The sequence below is a fragment of the Myotis yumanensis genome, unplaced genomic scaffold, assembly GCF_028538775.1.
Source record: "Myotis yumanensis isolate MYYU_CA2020_CCGP unplaced genomic scaffold, mMyoYum1.0.hap1 SCAF_11, whole genome shotgun sequence".
Lineage (NCBI taxonomy): Eukaryota > Metazoa > Chordata > Mammalia > Chiroptera > Vespertilionidae > Myotis > Myotis yumanensis.
In genome coordinates, this window is record NW_027223762.1 from 1040679 (window position 1) to 1055953 (window position 15275).

General features: G+C 64.1%; 1 protein-coding gene across 1 annotated transcript; it reads right to left on the reverse strand.

Moving 5' to 3' along the window:
* Positions 1-3480: 3480 nt before the first annotated feature.
* LOC139019596 (uncharacterized) lies at positions 3481-14043 on the reverse strand. The gene is made up of 7 exons (XM_070428571.1): positions 13839-14043; positions 13470-13529; positions 12116-12899; positions 7142-7207; positions 6510-6880; positions 4100-4194; positions 3481-3834 (listed from the first exon to the last, which is right to left on the reverse strand). Exons 1-7 carry the CDS (start codon positions 14041-14043, stop codon positions 3481-3483), a joined length of 1935 nt encoding a protein of 644 aa, XP_070284672.1.
* Positions 14044-15275: the final 1232 nt, after the last annotated feature.

The window sequence follows — 15275 nt, forward strand, 5'->3', positions numbered from 1 at the left end:
CAGGCACGCGTTTTGTTCTGTTGCCGACGAAGAATCGCCTGGTGGGCTGTCCTTCCTCGGTGGGTCCTGCGTCTCTCGTCCTGCTCAGAGGAGGCGGGAGGAAGCCGGTGCTGCAAATGGACCGTCTCCACAGAACACGAGGACAATGAGCTCAGGGACGTCCAGGCCGGGAGAGGGCGGCGGCCGGCCTGTGCGAGGACAAAGCTCGCTTCTCGCTGCACCTGCTGCCCCGGAGGGAGAGCGGGGAGAGGCCGCACGCGGCTGCATGTCAAGTAGCTGATGGTGGGTGAGGTCATCTCTCCTGTCCCTGTGTTTGCTGAGCGGACGAGCCGCTGCCTCCCCGTGGGCGCAGGTCCCGCAGGCGCCTGTCCGCAGCCCCCTCGCCACCCCCACCCCCCTCACCCGGGAATTCAAATCCAGGATGGACTTTCGGGAATAAAGCCCTGACACGTGTGACGCACGGGCAGGCTCAGAGCATGGGCAGTGCGGGCCAGGCAGGCTGTTCTGCACTGACTTCGCTGCCTCAGCCTAGGAATCGGTGAGCAGATGCCTCAGCTAGTGGCCACTGCTGTGCCCTGTCGCTGTCCCCGGGGAGGGGGGGGGGGGATAGCGTGCCCTGCGGTCATGCCTGGGAGCCGCGCACTGTCAACCCCATGGGGGGGGGGGGGGCCATGGAAGGGGTGCTTTTTCTATGGAAACACATACATGTAGTCGGGTCCCAGGTAGAGGTGGTCTCCCTCTCAGGAGCTCTGTGTTACTCCGGAATCGTGTTGGTTGCTGGCTCTGAATCAGCACAAATCGTGTGTGCGTGCGCCCATGTGTGCGTGTGTGTGCATGTACAAGTGCATATTTATCTGTGCGCGCGCACACACACACACACACACACACACAGTTCAACCGCAGACTCTTCCCAACAGAACCTGCACAGGAGGGAGGAGCGCTCGGCCGGCCGTGCCTTTATGGGTCTCCGTGGGCCTCAGGAGGGAGCAGCCATCTTCCCGGCCCCATTCTTCCAACTCCGTTCCCGCTGGCTTCATGGCTTGATTATTAGAACAATTTCGGGGGCAGAATTCTCTCCTGACAATTAGAAATGAGGACCCAGAACGGAGGCCGAGTTCGTGCTCACGCCGAATGCGTCCACAGGCACGAGGGGTGGTTCTCACAGGTCCTTCCTTGGGGTAAACATCCTTTTTTATCTTTTCTTGGTTCATTGTGGCTTTTCAATGTCCAACGGCTGTTTCAGGCCGTGGGACCCGCTTCTCAGGTGGGGAACATGCTGGAAGGTCAGGGAAAGCCTCGCCCTCAGGGTGAACGCCCGGAACGGCGCCAGGGCCGCGGCAGAGGAAGCAAAGCCGCGGGCTCCTCTCCGGCGCCGTCCTCGGGCCGGGAAACCAGGCGGCGTCAGACCCGACGTTCCCTCCACGTTTAGGAAATTATTCCAAGTGAGTGTGAGTGAGGGGTGCTGCTCTGATGGTGGGGTGCGGGGCAGGCGAGGGGCAGCCAGAAGTGAGCCCGTAAGCCATGAAGCCAATGAAATACCCCTATTTGTGCGTTTGTAAGATCGGCAATTGCACTGAGATAATTTTTTTAATGTCTTGCAAAACTGACATAAAAGAATGGAGATGATGACTTCTATTTGCATAATAGTTTCAGGTTCATAATCGCTTTCAAATGCTTCCCTGTCTTCATATCCAGACACGGAGGCACCAGCGCCGTGACTTGTTCAAGGTCACGGAGCAAATGCAGAGCCGGAGGATTCGTCTTCTCCTCATGGACGCTGCACTGCGGGGTCCTGCCAGCGGCCTCCTCTGCTCAGGTGGCTCGGGAGCTGCAGGCGGAGCGCAGGCAGGATGTGACCATGGGACACGCGGGCAAGGATGTGACCGTGGGACACGCAGGCAGGGATGTGACCGTGGGACACGCGGGCGGGGATGTGACCAGGGGACACGCAGGCGGGGATGTGACCGTGGGACACGCGGGCAGGGATGTGACCGTGGGACAGGCGGGCAGGATGTGACCGTGGGACACGCTGGCGGGGATGTGACCGTGGGACACGCTGGCGGGGATGTGACCCCGGGACACGCGGGCAGGGATGTGACCGTGGGACACGGGGCAGGGATGTGACCGTGGGACAGGCGGGCGGGGATGTGACCGTGGGACACGCTGGCGGGGATGTGACCCCGGGACACGCGGGCAGGGATGTGACCGTGGGACACGCGGGCAGGGATGTGACCGTGGGACAGGCGGGCAGGGATGTGACCGTGGGACACGCGGGCAGGGATGTGACCGTGGGACACGCGGGCGGGGATGTGACCGTGGGACACGCGGGCGGGGATGTGACCCCGGGACACGCGGGCGGGGATGTGACCGTGGGACACGCGGGCGGGGATGTGACCGTGGGACACGCGGGCGGGGATGTGACCGTGGGACACGCGGGCGGGGATGTGACCGTGGGACACGCAGGCGGGGATGTGACCGTGGGACACACTGGCGGGGATGTGACCAGGGGACACGCAGGCGGGGAAGTGACCCTGGGACACGCAGGCGGGGATGTGACCAGGGGACACGCAGGCGGGGATGTGACCGTGGGACACGCGGGCGGGGATGTGACCCCGGGACACGCAGGCGGGGATGTGACCACGGGACACGCAGGCGGGGATGTGACCGTGGGACACGCTGGCGGGGATGTGACCCTGGGACACGCAGGCGGGGATGTGACCAGGGGACACGCAGGCGGGGATGTGACCGTGGGACACGCAGGCGGGGATGTGACCCTGGGACACGCAGGCGGGGATGTGACCAGGGGACACGCAGGCGGGGATGTGACCGTGGGACACGCAGGCGGGGAAGTGACCCTGGGACACGCAGGCGGGGATGTGACCCGGGGACACGCAGGCGGGGATGTGACCAGGGGACACGCAGGGGGGGATGTGACCAGGGGACACGCAGGCGGGGATGTGACCCTGGGACACGCGGGCGGGGATGTGACCGTGGGACACACGGGCGGGGATGTGACCAGGGGACACACAGGCGGGGATGTGACCCTGGGACACGCAGGCGGGGATGTGACCGTGGGACACTTCTGCATGAGGTCGGACGTGTTATGTGTTGAGCGAGTGACACAGTTTTTCCAAGCGGCATTTTAAAGATGAAAACACACTCAAAAGCGGACGCTCCGCATTTCTTAGACCCGGTCTGTCCTGAGGGCAGGGGCGCCAGGTCTTCAGCAGCCTGGGCAGGAAAGGGGGGCAGATGCTGACACCGGCACCCGCAGCCGGGCCGGGCTCTGGCCGAGGCAACAACAAAGGGAAAAGGTGAGGAAGGCGGCGCCCGCAGCCCCGGGGCGTCCGGTTCGCATCTGGACCCCGACCTCCGGCCCTTTCACCTTCACCGCCCTGAAGTCCGTTCACGTGAGGCCTTCGCGGCCCAGGATGCGGCTCAGAGAGCTGGCCCAGCTGCCCCAGCGGCGAAGGGTCACCCTCAGGCGTCGCCTGGGAAACGGGGGACAGCCCCCCAGTCCCGAGAGCGCAGCCTGCGCTTCAGGCAGAGGACGCTGATCGCGGTTGCCGCGTTGAAGTGGCTGCCAGGCGGCCGGTGACCCAGGCGGCCGGTGACCCGGGCGGCCGGTGACCCGGGGGGCCGGTGACCCAGGCGGCCGGTGACCCAGGCGGCCGGTGACCCGGGGGGCCGGTGACCCGGGCGGCCGGTGACCCGGGGGGGCCGGTGACCCAGGCGGCCGGTGACCCGGGCGGCCGGTGACCCGGGGGGCCGGTGACCCAGGCGGCCGGTGACCCAGGCGGCGGGCTCCGAGCTGGGCGCCGGCACCGCGTGTAACTGCGGACAGTCACCCCCGCAGGTCTAAGTGTTTGTGACTTCTGATGGGCAGTGGCCGCAAGGACAGGCCCAGGTGCCGCCCACCCCGGGGACCCGCCTGACGCTGTCCCTCCCTCGGCCTCGTTTCCCCAATGACACGCCACGTGGGTGTGAGGTGTGGGGTATTGTGTGATTTCTCTGCTATTTCTTTTTTCAAGCCGGAATCTGGATTTTTAAAATAAACCAAAGCAGACTCGTGTGGACACCCCCTCAGACACGCGCACACTTGGGCCCGGTCCCTGGGCCTTCGCTCCGCCTTCAAGGAAGCTCCTGCGAGGGGCGCTGTGGACTCGGGGCCTCTGAGCTCCAGGAGCAGGTCCTCTGCGTGGGACGCGGGAGGGGGGGGTTTGGGGGGCCGTGGGGGGTTAAGGGGGGGGCCGTAGATGGGGGTGGGGGGTAGGGGGCGGGGTGGAGGGCCGTGGGGGGAGGGGAGTGGAGGGGGGTAGAGGGCCGTGGGATGCGGGGGGGGGTGGGGAGGGAAGGGGTGGGGGGGTGGGGAGGGGTTCGCTCGCTGCATAAGGAAGCCCAGCCTCCCCCCCAGACTCGCAGCCAGGAGCCGGCTGTCCTGCGCCCTGTGCCCAGGCCCGGCTTCCCCGGACCGCAGGGACAGCTGGGCCGGTCTGCTGCTCGCGCTCTGCCGATCCCCTCCCCCCCAGAAAGACACCTGAGAATGATTTAAATGCAAAAAAAAAAAAAAAAAGAGCGGCCCCATTGGCCAATGGCAGGCGCAGGGGTGTGGAGCCGGAGGGGAGCGGGCATGCGGGCCCAGCCCACCCCGAGCCTGGGGTGCAGGGGCCTTCACCCTCCGGGAGCACCGCTTCCCCCACCGCCCAGGCCGCCCTTCGTGACCAGCTCCCCCCGCAAACCCAAGGGCCCCCCGACTGTGTCCTCCCTGCGCGGGATGAGAAGCACTGGGTGCTGACGGACGGACGGACGGACGGACAGACGGACAGAAGCTCTAAGGAGAGTCTGATGTAGTTTTTGCACCAAATACCTATTCCCGCAGGAAGCGGTGATGCCCCCATCGGCGGTGCCCGCCCGGCGTCCCCCATGGGTGCGTGCGGGGCTCCGGGCGCCCTGCCGCGGGGGGAGGGGCGGTGCCCGCGGTGCCCGGCGTCCCCCATGGGGTGCGTGCGGGGCTCGGGGCGCCCTGCCGCGGGGGGAGGGGCGGTGCCCGGCCCGGGGTCCCCCATGGGGTGCGTGCGGGGCTCGGGGCGCCCTGCCGCGGGGGGAGGGGCGGTGCCCGCGGGGCCCGGCGCCCCCGGCCGTGCTCCCTCCACGAACAGGACGGCGCCCCCGCAGCCCCCGGTCGCGGCGGGGCCGGATCCCGGAGGAAATCTCCCCTTGGAGCCCCAGCAAAGCGGGGAGCGCGGCGCCCCCTCCGGACGCAAACCCATCGCGAGTCCGACGTCAGGGCCGCGGAGGCCGCGGGGAAGCTGCTCCCGCCTCCCGAGCGGCAGGGGCGGGGCCTCGCTGGGTTGCTAGGAGACAAGCCCGGCGCGCCGCCCCATTGGCTGGAGCTTCTGTAATTGACAGCGCCGCAGCGAGGGGCGCATGCTGACCGGAGGCCGGCGGTGGGAGAGGGGGCGCCCCTCGCCCCCGGGTCGGGCAGAGGCGCCCGCTTTCCGGGACCCCGAGTTCGCAGGTCCGCTCTGCGGCTGGGCGCGGGGCTCCTGCCTCGGGGATACACTTGGTGCCTCCAGGGGGTCCCCCTCCGACAGGGAAGGGTGCGGGGTGGGGGGGGTGGGGGGGTGCGGGGGGGGGGGGTCCCGGAGGCGGCTCACTGGCTGAGTGGACCTGTGACCCAGGAGGTCGGGTTAGATCCGGTCGGGCCCAGGCCGGTGCTCCCTCCTCCCCGTGCGGGCTCCTCCCCGTGCTCCCTCCTCCCCGTGCGGGCTCCTCCCCGTGCTCCCTCCTCCCCGTGCTCCCTCCTCCTCGTGCTCCCTCCTCCCCGTGCGGGCTCCTCCCCGTGCTCCCTCCTCCCCATGCGGGCTCCTCCCCGTGCTCCCTCCTCCCCATGCGGGCTCCTCCCCGTGCTCCCTCCTCCCCATGCGGGCTCCTCTCCGTGCTCCCTTCTCCCCATGCGGGCTCCTCCCCGTGCTCCCTCCTCCCCATGCGGGCTCCTCTCCGTGCTCCCTTCTCCCCATGCGGGCTCCTCCCCGTGCTCCCTCCTCCCCATGCGGGCTCCTCTCCGTGCTCCCTCCTCCCCATGCGGGCTCCTCTCCGTGCTCCCTCCTCCCCATGCGGGCTCCTCTCCGTGCTCCCTCCTCCCCGTGCTCCCTCCTCCCCGTGCTCCCTCCTCCTCGTGCTCCCTCCTCCCCTGTGCGGGCTCCTCCCCGTGCTCCCTCCTCCCGGTGCGGGGTGAGCAGGAGGCGGCGTCCATGATTCTCTCTCTCCATTGGTGTCTCTCTCTGCCTCCTCTTCCTCCTGAAATCAGTAAACATGTATTTAAACAAACAAGGATACACAGGCCGGCCTTCACTGAGCTCTTGGATGACGGGATTTGAGCGGGGAAGGCGATTTTTAAAAAAAAAGGAGGAGTGGGGGGCGTGGGGAGAGAGAGCAGAGCAGACACAGCCGCCCCCCCCCCCGCCCCCCCCAGCGCTCAGGGCCCGGGTAGGAGATGCAGGACCCGCCTTCCGGGACCGCGGCCCGGTTCCCGCACCTCCGGGCCGGGAGCGCTGTGCCGGGTGTTTCCTGCTCAATAAGCGCCTTGAAACGCGGGCACACGGTGTCGGGGGCCGTAACGGACACACGGTGTCGGGGGCCGTAACGGACACACGGTGTCGGGGGCCGTAACGGGCACACGGTGTCGGGGGCCGTAACGGGCACACGGTGTCGGGGGCCGTAACGGGCACACGGTGTCGGGGGCCGTAACGGGCACACGGTGTCGGAGGCCGTAACGGGCACACGGTGTCGGAGGCTGTAACGGCAACAGGACGGCGTTTCCTTTCCCAGGAGGCGGGGGGGCGGGGTTCCTTCCATTGTGAGGCGGTTCTGGAAGGTTCTGGAAGGTGCAGAGGGACATACCTGCGGAGCCAGAGGGTGAGCGGCGCTGGGTGATGGACAGCAGCTGGGCCCAAGCACGTGGGGCTGCGCAGGGAGGGCGCGGGAGAGGAGGCCCGGCAGGTGCTGCCTCTGAATGTTTACTGAGTTCCCGGCAAAGCGGGCTGTTTCCAAAGGGGATAGTATATTTAAGTGCAACCTTTAATGCACAAACCAAAAAAAAAACCCCAAAAACAACAAAACAACCCTCGGAAGACACCACCTTTGTGGCGTGTTCACTGCGTCCGCATTCAGCCTGTACGTGTGATTCAGAAAGAAAGCGGCCAAGCTGGGGAAGAGAAACAGTGTGAAGGAGCAAAAGGGTCAGTAAGTGGTGAGCTGCTTCTTGGCGATGTTCTTTTTAAAAAGCGTGGTTTGTATTTGGACATAATTTCCATTTGCAGCAACAGCACAGACACCTCGCGCCCTTTGCCGCTGGCCGGCCGCGCCCGCGGGTTCTCTCTGCGCGTCTTTGTGTGGTTTCTGAGCCGTTAGGCAATACCTTGGAGACACGCGTGTCTTTACCCCTCGACACGCCGTGGCGACTTCACTAAGGGCCTTTGCTCACGTCATCTCTGCACACGCACCCGTGTCGGCGCCTTCTAACAGCGACGTGCAGCGGCTCTCCAATCCACAGTTTATAATCGAAGCTTCTCCCTTGTCCCAGGCATGTCCTTCGTGGCAGTGCTCCCCCTGCCTGTGACGGACCCCAGACCTCACGCCGCATTTAGGATCCGGGGTGGGGGGGTGGCCATCTCGCCCAGGGAGGCACCGGACGCCAAGGGCTCGCCTGTGGGCACACTGACCTCTGCTTGTGTTCTTTTCTTCTCTTTTCTTCTTTTTAAAAATATATTTGTATTGATCTCAGAGAGGAAGGGAGGGGGAGAGAGAAATAGAAACATCAATAATGAGGGAGAATCATGGATTGGCTGCCTCCTGCACGCCCCCCACTGGGGATGGAGCCCGCAACCCGGGCCTGTGCCCCGACCGGGAACCTCCTGGTTCATAGGTCGACGCTCGGCCACTGAGCCACGCCGGCCGGGCTTCTGCATTTCCTGGCCCGGCAGCTCCCCCCCCCACCCACCACCCACCTCCTGCGGTAGCTACAGAGCGAGCGTCCCTGCCGGGCGGCCAGTGGCAGCTCCGTGTGTGCATGTGGGCACAGGGCTCTGCTTTTCCCGTCATTCCAGGCAACAGCCTTCCTTTCTCATGGGGGTCACATTTGTTGTTTAAAACTGTGCATTTCTGTTTCAAAGGACACACCAGCCGGCCCCAGCCTATCAGAGGAGGGGGCTGGAGGGGAGGTAGGGAGGGTGGGGGCAGGGGCAGGGCCCCGGCACCTGCTGTGGTGAGGCTCGGTTTGGACTCCGCTGAAGGCGCTGTCAGAGCGGTTGCCGGCTCCTCACTGTTCCGGAAGGTGGGGCGGTGGGTCCCTCCAGCGACAATAACACCGAGAGCACACACTCTGCTCACCACACACATGAGGGCGCTGGACTGAGTCCTCCAGGGGAACAGAGCCTTGGACTTCACGTGTCATAGGTGGTTGTTATACAAAAACTATGTTTTTTAAGAGGCTAAGCGGGCCTAGGTCATGTCACCTGCCCTGCGCGGTAACTCAGTGATCTGTGTGTGGCCATGGCCGCCCCCGATTCCTCACGCACCACGCACCACGCACACACACACAGACACACACATACACACAGAGACACACAGACACACACATACACACACAGACACACACACACACAGAGAGACAGACACACACACATACACACACACACACATACACACACACACGACCCCGGGAACTTCCAACAGGGCCAGTCCCCCAGCCCCTCAATGAGGAGGAAAGGCGCTTCGTTTCCTGGGAGAGGAGACTGGTACGATCAGCGGGGCCCGGCCGCACGGCTCAGGGGGTGAGCGTCGACCTATGAACCAGGAGGTCAGGGTTCCATTCCCGGTCAGGGCACAGGCCCAGGTTTTGGGCTCGATCCCCAGTGTGGGGCGTGCAGGAGGCAGCCGGTCCAGGACTCTCTCTCGCTCTCCCTTCCTCTCTGAAATCAATAAAAATATATTTAAAAAGATCACAGTGGATGATAAAGGCAGGAGGGAGGCACAGGCCGCCGAGCGAACGTGTGGTGTCTGCAGGGCCAGTGCCCTGAAGTCAACAACACATGGAGGTTTTTGGCACCGCTGGGGCCGCCTTATCTTATCTCTCCATGTGGTCGTCCATCAGCCAGGCCGTCTTCCCGTCATGCCTCTGACCCCCGCGTGGCCCCGCGTGGCCTCCGTGGCAAAGCATGTAAACATCCCTGAGCTCCTGCCACGCCCGGCGCCCACCGGCTTCACCGAGGAGCCGGCCCGAAGGCAAATGCGCTGCTTCAGTCATTCGCGTGTTCGCTCGACGCTAAGAGCACTCAGACACGAGTGTTGCTCAGGGGCCGTTTTTGGAATCTGAAGCCCCACAATGACTCATCTGGGATTTCCCGTTTCGTAGCGAACAGCAGAGCAGAGCGTGGTGGGCCGAGCGGAGCCCCCTCGCCCTGTCAGGGGCCAAGCCAGTGGCTGGCCTGGCTCCCTCGAGGACCACACGTAAACGCTGGCTGGGTTTCTTGCCGATCTTCTGGGTTGAAGGTTTTATTAGACAAAAATGAATGTAGAAGAAGAAATCGCTTCCTGTTTGCTGGAGTTCGAGATGTGGGATGGCCCGGCCCGGAGGAGCTCAGGGGCTGCTGCCCGGCCGGCCGTGTGCTGCTAGCTGGGCTGGATCAGCATAGACGGTTATGGGATCACAGATGAGCAAGTGAGCTCTCCCTGTGCAGTCAGGGAGGGCTTCCCAGAGGAGGTGACATTTTGCACTATAACTTGGAAAGGGAGTGGGGCTTTGCCAAGCAGTTACATGGGGAATGTCACTCCGGGCCCCAGATAACGTAAAACTCAGGGGCGGGGTGACATTTCATGTCTTGGCCCAGGATGGCGGTGAACCTGTGTTGACGGGGCTTGGAGTGCAGAGAGGAGAGGGTGCAGGTCGCCTGGCTGAGTGGCCACTGGGCTTGGGGGGCCAGGGTGGGGGAGGGGCCGAGCCGGCTCAGCCACGGAGGGGGGAGTCCTTTATTGAAGAGACTAAGAAGCTTGGCTTTTATTTCCGTGGCGTCGGAGGACGATAAAAGCATCTTAAAATCGAGGCAGTCCCAATGATGGCATAATAACAACGATGTTCAGGAAGCCAGGGGCCACGCCCACATCACAAACTCAGAAACGGGTCTGTCTGGTCCATGCTGGGGCCGCGTTCTGGGGTCGGGGGGGCGGGCTCGGGACAGAGGGGGACAAGGCAGCGTATTGTCTCCTGATCTCTAACGCGGTCACTCGGGGGACCATGTGGGGTTAAGGTTCACAAGCTCAGGGTCGCCATCAACAGGGACCAGTCGCTTACGGCTTCCAGCCCCGTCAGTCTGGACCAGGACATGGAGGGACCGCCCGCACAGGAAGTCCGAGCGGACGGACGGTGGGTTCACGCACGGGAGCCGCACCACTGGCATGTCCTGTGATGATGTTAGAGGTTAAACAAATGGCTACACAGTCACAGGGCTCCTCTTTGGATATAAGACTGCCCGTCAGTACGGGTCAGAACCCACACGGAGGGTCTACATCTCAGGAAAGACACGCAGCGAAGGGACCGCCTGCGTGTGTCATCTGAAACCCCCGGCTGCTCTCCGCCTCCCGGGAGTCAGAGCCGGAACTCAGCAAGTCCTTCTGCTTTCTTCCCAGAAATCTAATAGAACCCGTTCCGGGAAAAGCCTGTACGGCCAGGGTCTGCTAGCGAAGAATAGACACGCAGAATATCGCCTCCAGGGCCGAATAAATAGGTTTCCTTCTTGTTGCTACAATCGGATGTTCCGCGGATAAAATGTGGCTCCAGTAACAAAGCCAATGACATAAAGAGGAGAACAGCAGAGCTGGGACCCAGAATGTTTCTAAGAAATAACCCAGATGGTCGGGAGGCCTGGGCAGCTGTCCTCGGATGGCGGAGAACAGTGAAGCGGGCAGATGGCTCATCAGCCCGTCCATTCAGCTCCCGCCCATGGTGAACCCCTCCCTGGCGGCGCTAAGGCCCCTGCACATGGACCGCCGTGACGTCGCCTGGAGGGCGGGGTCTCCTCTCGGGGACGGGCCGGGGTGAGTAGCCATGGCTCTGAGCTCAATTCTGTTTCCTTCCAGGGGAGTTCGCATGTAAATTACGTCCTCACCCGCTGGCCGGTCCGATGAAAACTGAACCCAAGGAAGCCAGCGCCCTCCTCGTCCATCTCCAAACTCATCCCCACTCAGCGGCCGTCCGTGAGCGCGGCTGCGTGCGAGCCCCGGTTTGGAAATGAGCGCGATTGAGGGCTACATCCCCCCCGCCTCCCCCCGGGTGTTTGGATGTGAGGGGACAGGTGCACATTTAAATGACTATAACAGCTGACCCGCGAGTGAGGGTCATGACTGCACCGCTCCAACCAGGAGAGAACTTGCATTCAAGTCACTTTTCAGGGGGTGGGGGTGGGGCAGGGCACCCGCAGAGTCAGCATAGAGCGGCGGCTCGGAGGTCGGCGCTGAGGAACAGACAAGCTCTGCGGTCGGGATGAGTGAGTGGAACGGCTTCGGGGGGGCAGCCAGGGGTGTTGAGACACGTGGGGGCTCCGTGACGAGTGCTGGGGGTGCACACGGGGCTCAGGGCACCGTGACCTTGTGCGCAGCCTGTGGCCGCAGGAAACCAGGGCTGTCTGCAAGCAGAGGGCGGCGTCAACAGAGGCGTCTGCATAAAAGACAAAAAGAGAGGAGATGCGCGTGTGGCTCCGGTGCCGCTGTTCCCTCCGGGCCGGCGGGCTCGCCTCCAGGACAGGATCCTGCCACGGAAACCGGCCCCAGAGACGTCACGTGCGCTCGGAAGCCGCGGAGCTGATGTTTGGCGGAGCCGGGACGGGAGCTGGGATTTCTCTGGAACCAATGCTCTTTGTGACACGATGGCATGGATAGTACAGACAACCCGGCAAGACGTTAAAATATGAGCGGTAGCTATGACCCTTAATGTGCTTCCGAGAGCAGCGTCACATCACGGTGGAATGTCTGGCTGCGAGGCCTTTACAAATTGTGATGTAAAACGTTGGCAAAATAATAACTACTATCCACTGAGTGGGCGGGAGAGCCTGTGACTTACTGTGTAGCTTCTTCAGAGAAGAGCATGCAAAGGTGCAAAGGCTGCTGCAGGTGGGCAAGGCTGCAGGTGGGCAAGGCTGCAGGTGGGCACAGGCTGCGGGTGGGCAGAGGCTGCAGGTGGACACGGGCTGCAGGTGGACACGGGCTGTAGGTGGGCACGGGCTGCGGGTGGGCAAGGCTGCAGGTGGGCAAGGCTGCAGGTGGGCAGAGGCTGCAGGTAGGCAGAGGCTGCAGGTGGGCACAGGCTGCGGGTGGGCAGAGGCTGCAGGTGGACACGGGCTGTAGGTGGACACGGGCTGTAGGTGGACACGGGCTGCAGGTGGGCAGAGGCTGCAGGTGGGCAGAGGCTGCAGGTGGGCAAGGCTGTAGGTGGACACGGGCTGTAGGTGGACACGGGCTGTAGGTGGACACGGGCTGCAGGTGGGCAGAGGCTGCAGGTGGGCAGAGGCTGCAGGTGGGCAGAGGCTGCAGGTGGGCAAGGCTGTAGGTGGACACGGGCTGTAGGTGGGCACGGGCTGCAGGTGGGCACAGGCTGCAGGTAGGCAGAGGCTGCAGGTGGGCAGAGGCTGCAGGTGGGCAAGGCTGTAGGTGGACACGGGCTGTAGGTGGGCACGGGCTGCAGGTGGGCACAGGCTGCAGGTAGGCAGAGGCTGCAGGTGGGTAGAGGCTGCAGGTGGGCACAGGCTGCAGGTGGGCACAGGCTGCAGGTGGACACGGGCTGTAGGTGGACACGGGCTGCAGGTGGGCAGAGGCTGCAGGTGGGTAGAGGCTGCAGGTGGGCAAGGCTGCAGGTGGGCACAGGCTGCAGGTAGGCAGAGGCTGCAGGTGGGTAGAGGCTGCAGGTGGGCAGAGGCTGCAGGTGGGCACAGGCTGCAGGTGGACACAGGCTGCAGGTGGGCAGAGGCTGCAGGTGGGCAGAGGCTGCAGGTGGGCAGGGGCTGGTGCAGGCGGGAAGTCCTGTGGGAGCCACAGTGCAGGGAGACCTGCTGAAGGGAAGCGCGAGCCCCGTGTGATGCTGTCACGTTGGCTTTGCTGAGTGCAGGCGGAAAGCCAGGTCCATCAGAGATGAGGCTGGAGGCCGGGGGGAAGCCATCACCATGACGCTGGCGCGGCGCTGAGCTCACCTGCCCGCCAGGTGCACAGAGCTCGCCGCTGACCCGCCGTCGCTGTTGGGTGACGTGTTCCAGTGGGAAGCTGTGAACTAACTACCAGTCAGCCCGTGCCCCCGCCATCGCAGGCGCCAGCACGGGAGGCGGAGCTGCACGCCACGCTGTAGGGTGAGTCCTCAGGGGCGCCTTCCCTCCCGCGGAGGGAGGAGCAGAGTCGTCCGGGTCCCCGGAGCCCGTCACACTCACCGTCGAGGGCCACGCTCCGACGTGTGGGGCCCCGGGACTCACAGACGTCAGAGCTTCTCACTAGGAGGCAGAGGGACACAGCAGAGGACAGAGCTGCATGAACCTGAGTGAGGCTGCGGCTGCACACACACACTCACTCTTCCTTTGTGTGTGTGTGCGCGTGCGCACGTGTGCCTGTGTCTGTGTGTGCATGTACATGTGTGTACATGTGCGTGGGTGTAAACGTGCATGTGTGTGCATGTGCGTGCATGTGTGTGCGTGTGTGTGGATGTACACGTGCATGTGCGTGTGTGCGTGCGTGCGTGTGTGTGTAGCTCAGAGCCTGTCTGGATTAAAATCCACTCAACACGAGGAAAGGAATGGCGGTACCTGTTCCTTCCTGCAGAATGCGGAGCTGCTCGGGATCTTGAACCTTTGCAAACACGTCTTCCGCCCCGGGATGAGCAGTGGCCCCGGCAGCAGGAGGGCCCCGTGTGGGAGGGAACGGGAGGCTGGCACCGGCGCCCGGAGGCTGCAGCTTGTTTGTGCAGATATCTCGGGTGCGCGAGGGGTGGGGGGACGCAGGGGGCAGCATGGCAGACGGCTGGGCAGCTGGCGCTGGTCGCGGTGGGGGCGTGGGGAGCGATCCCAGTCACAGCTCGTTTTAATGCTTCTGGCTGGAGGGGCACAAAGATGATGGATTGACTGAGAGGCACCCCGCATCCCTCGCGGCACACGCTGCCAGGGAGAAGGTGCCGTGAGAGTCCTGCCCTTCCCTGCCCCTCCTTACTCCCCCCTCCCCCCTCCTTACTCCCCCCTCCTTACTCCCCCCTCCCCCTCCTCACTCCCCTTCCCCCTCCTTCCTCCCCCTCCCCCTCCCTCCTTACTCCCCCCTTCCCCTCCCCCTCCTTCCTTCCCCCTCCCCCTCCCCTCCCCTCCTTCCTTCCCCCTCCCCCTCCTTACTCCCCCCTCCCCCTCCTTACTCACCCCTCCCTGCCCCTCCTTACTCATCCCTCTTGAGCTGGAGGGATCTTTCTACTAAATGATTTAACACCTAGGAGTGTGGGCCCTTAATTAATTAATTTTAATTATTTGTACCCTTTTATAAAAAATATTTTTTATTGATTTCAGAGATGAAGGGAGGGGAGAGAGAGAGAGAGAGAGAGAGAGAGGAACATCCATGATGAGAGAGTCACTGACCGGCTGCCTCCTGCACGCCCCACCCCGGGGATGGAGCCCGCACCCCGGAACTGTGACCCCAGGTTCATAGGTTGAGGCTCAGCCCTGTGCCCCGCGGCCGGGCCCCATTAGTGCTGACACTGACTTCATACCACAGGCTCTCCAGCTCCGGCCCAGGCCCTCCCCCCCCCCCCCATGGCCACCGCCCCTTTCTTGCTCACACGGGCGACGCCGCGCCCTCGAAACACCCCTCAGCGCCACCTCCGCGATTCTCAGACCCCACTCATCTCGCTCCGTGTGAGCCTGTGATCTCAGCGCTCCTGTGCCCCCTTGGGGGGGAGGTTGCTGTTAAGTGGGGTCCTGCCACGGCCTGCCACCCCCCACTCCCCACTTCCTCTACGAAGGAAACGCCAGGCACTTCATGGCATCAGGACTGAGCCGGCTCAGGAGCCGTTACCTCGCGGCCACCGCCCGGCCGCACGTGCCCTGTGAGCCGGGTCCGACGTGAGGCTGCTGGGCCCGGCGGGCGGCGGGCAGGTCCTGCGGACCCGGGGGAGAGGCGCCTCGGGGAGACACCGTCCTGGCTGCCTCCCCGCAGCCACAGCCACAAAAGCAGCCGCCGTGGACGGGAACTTCCCGGCAGAGGGT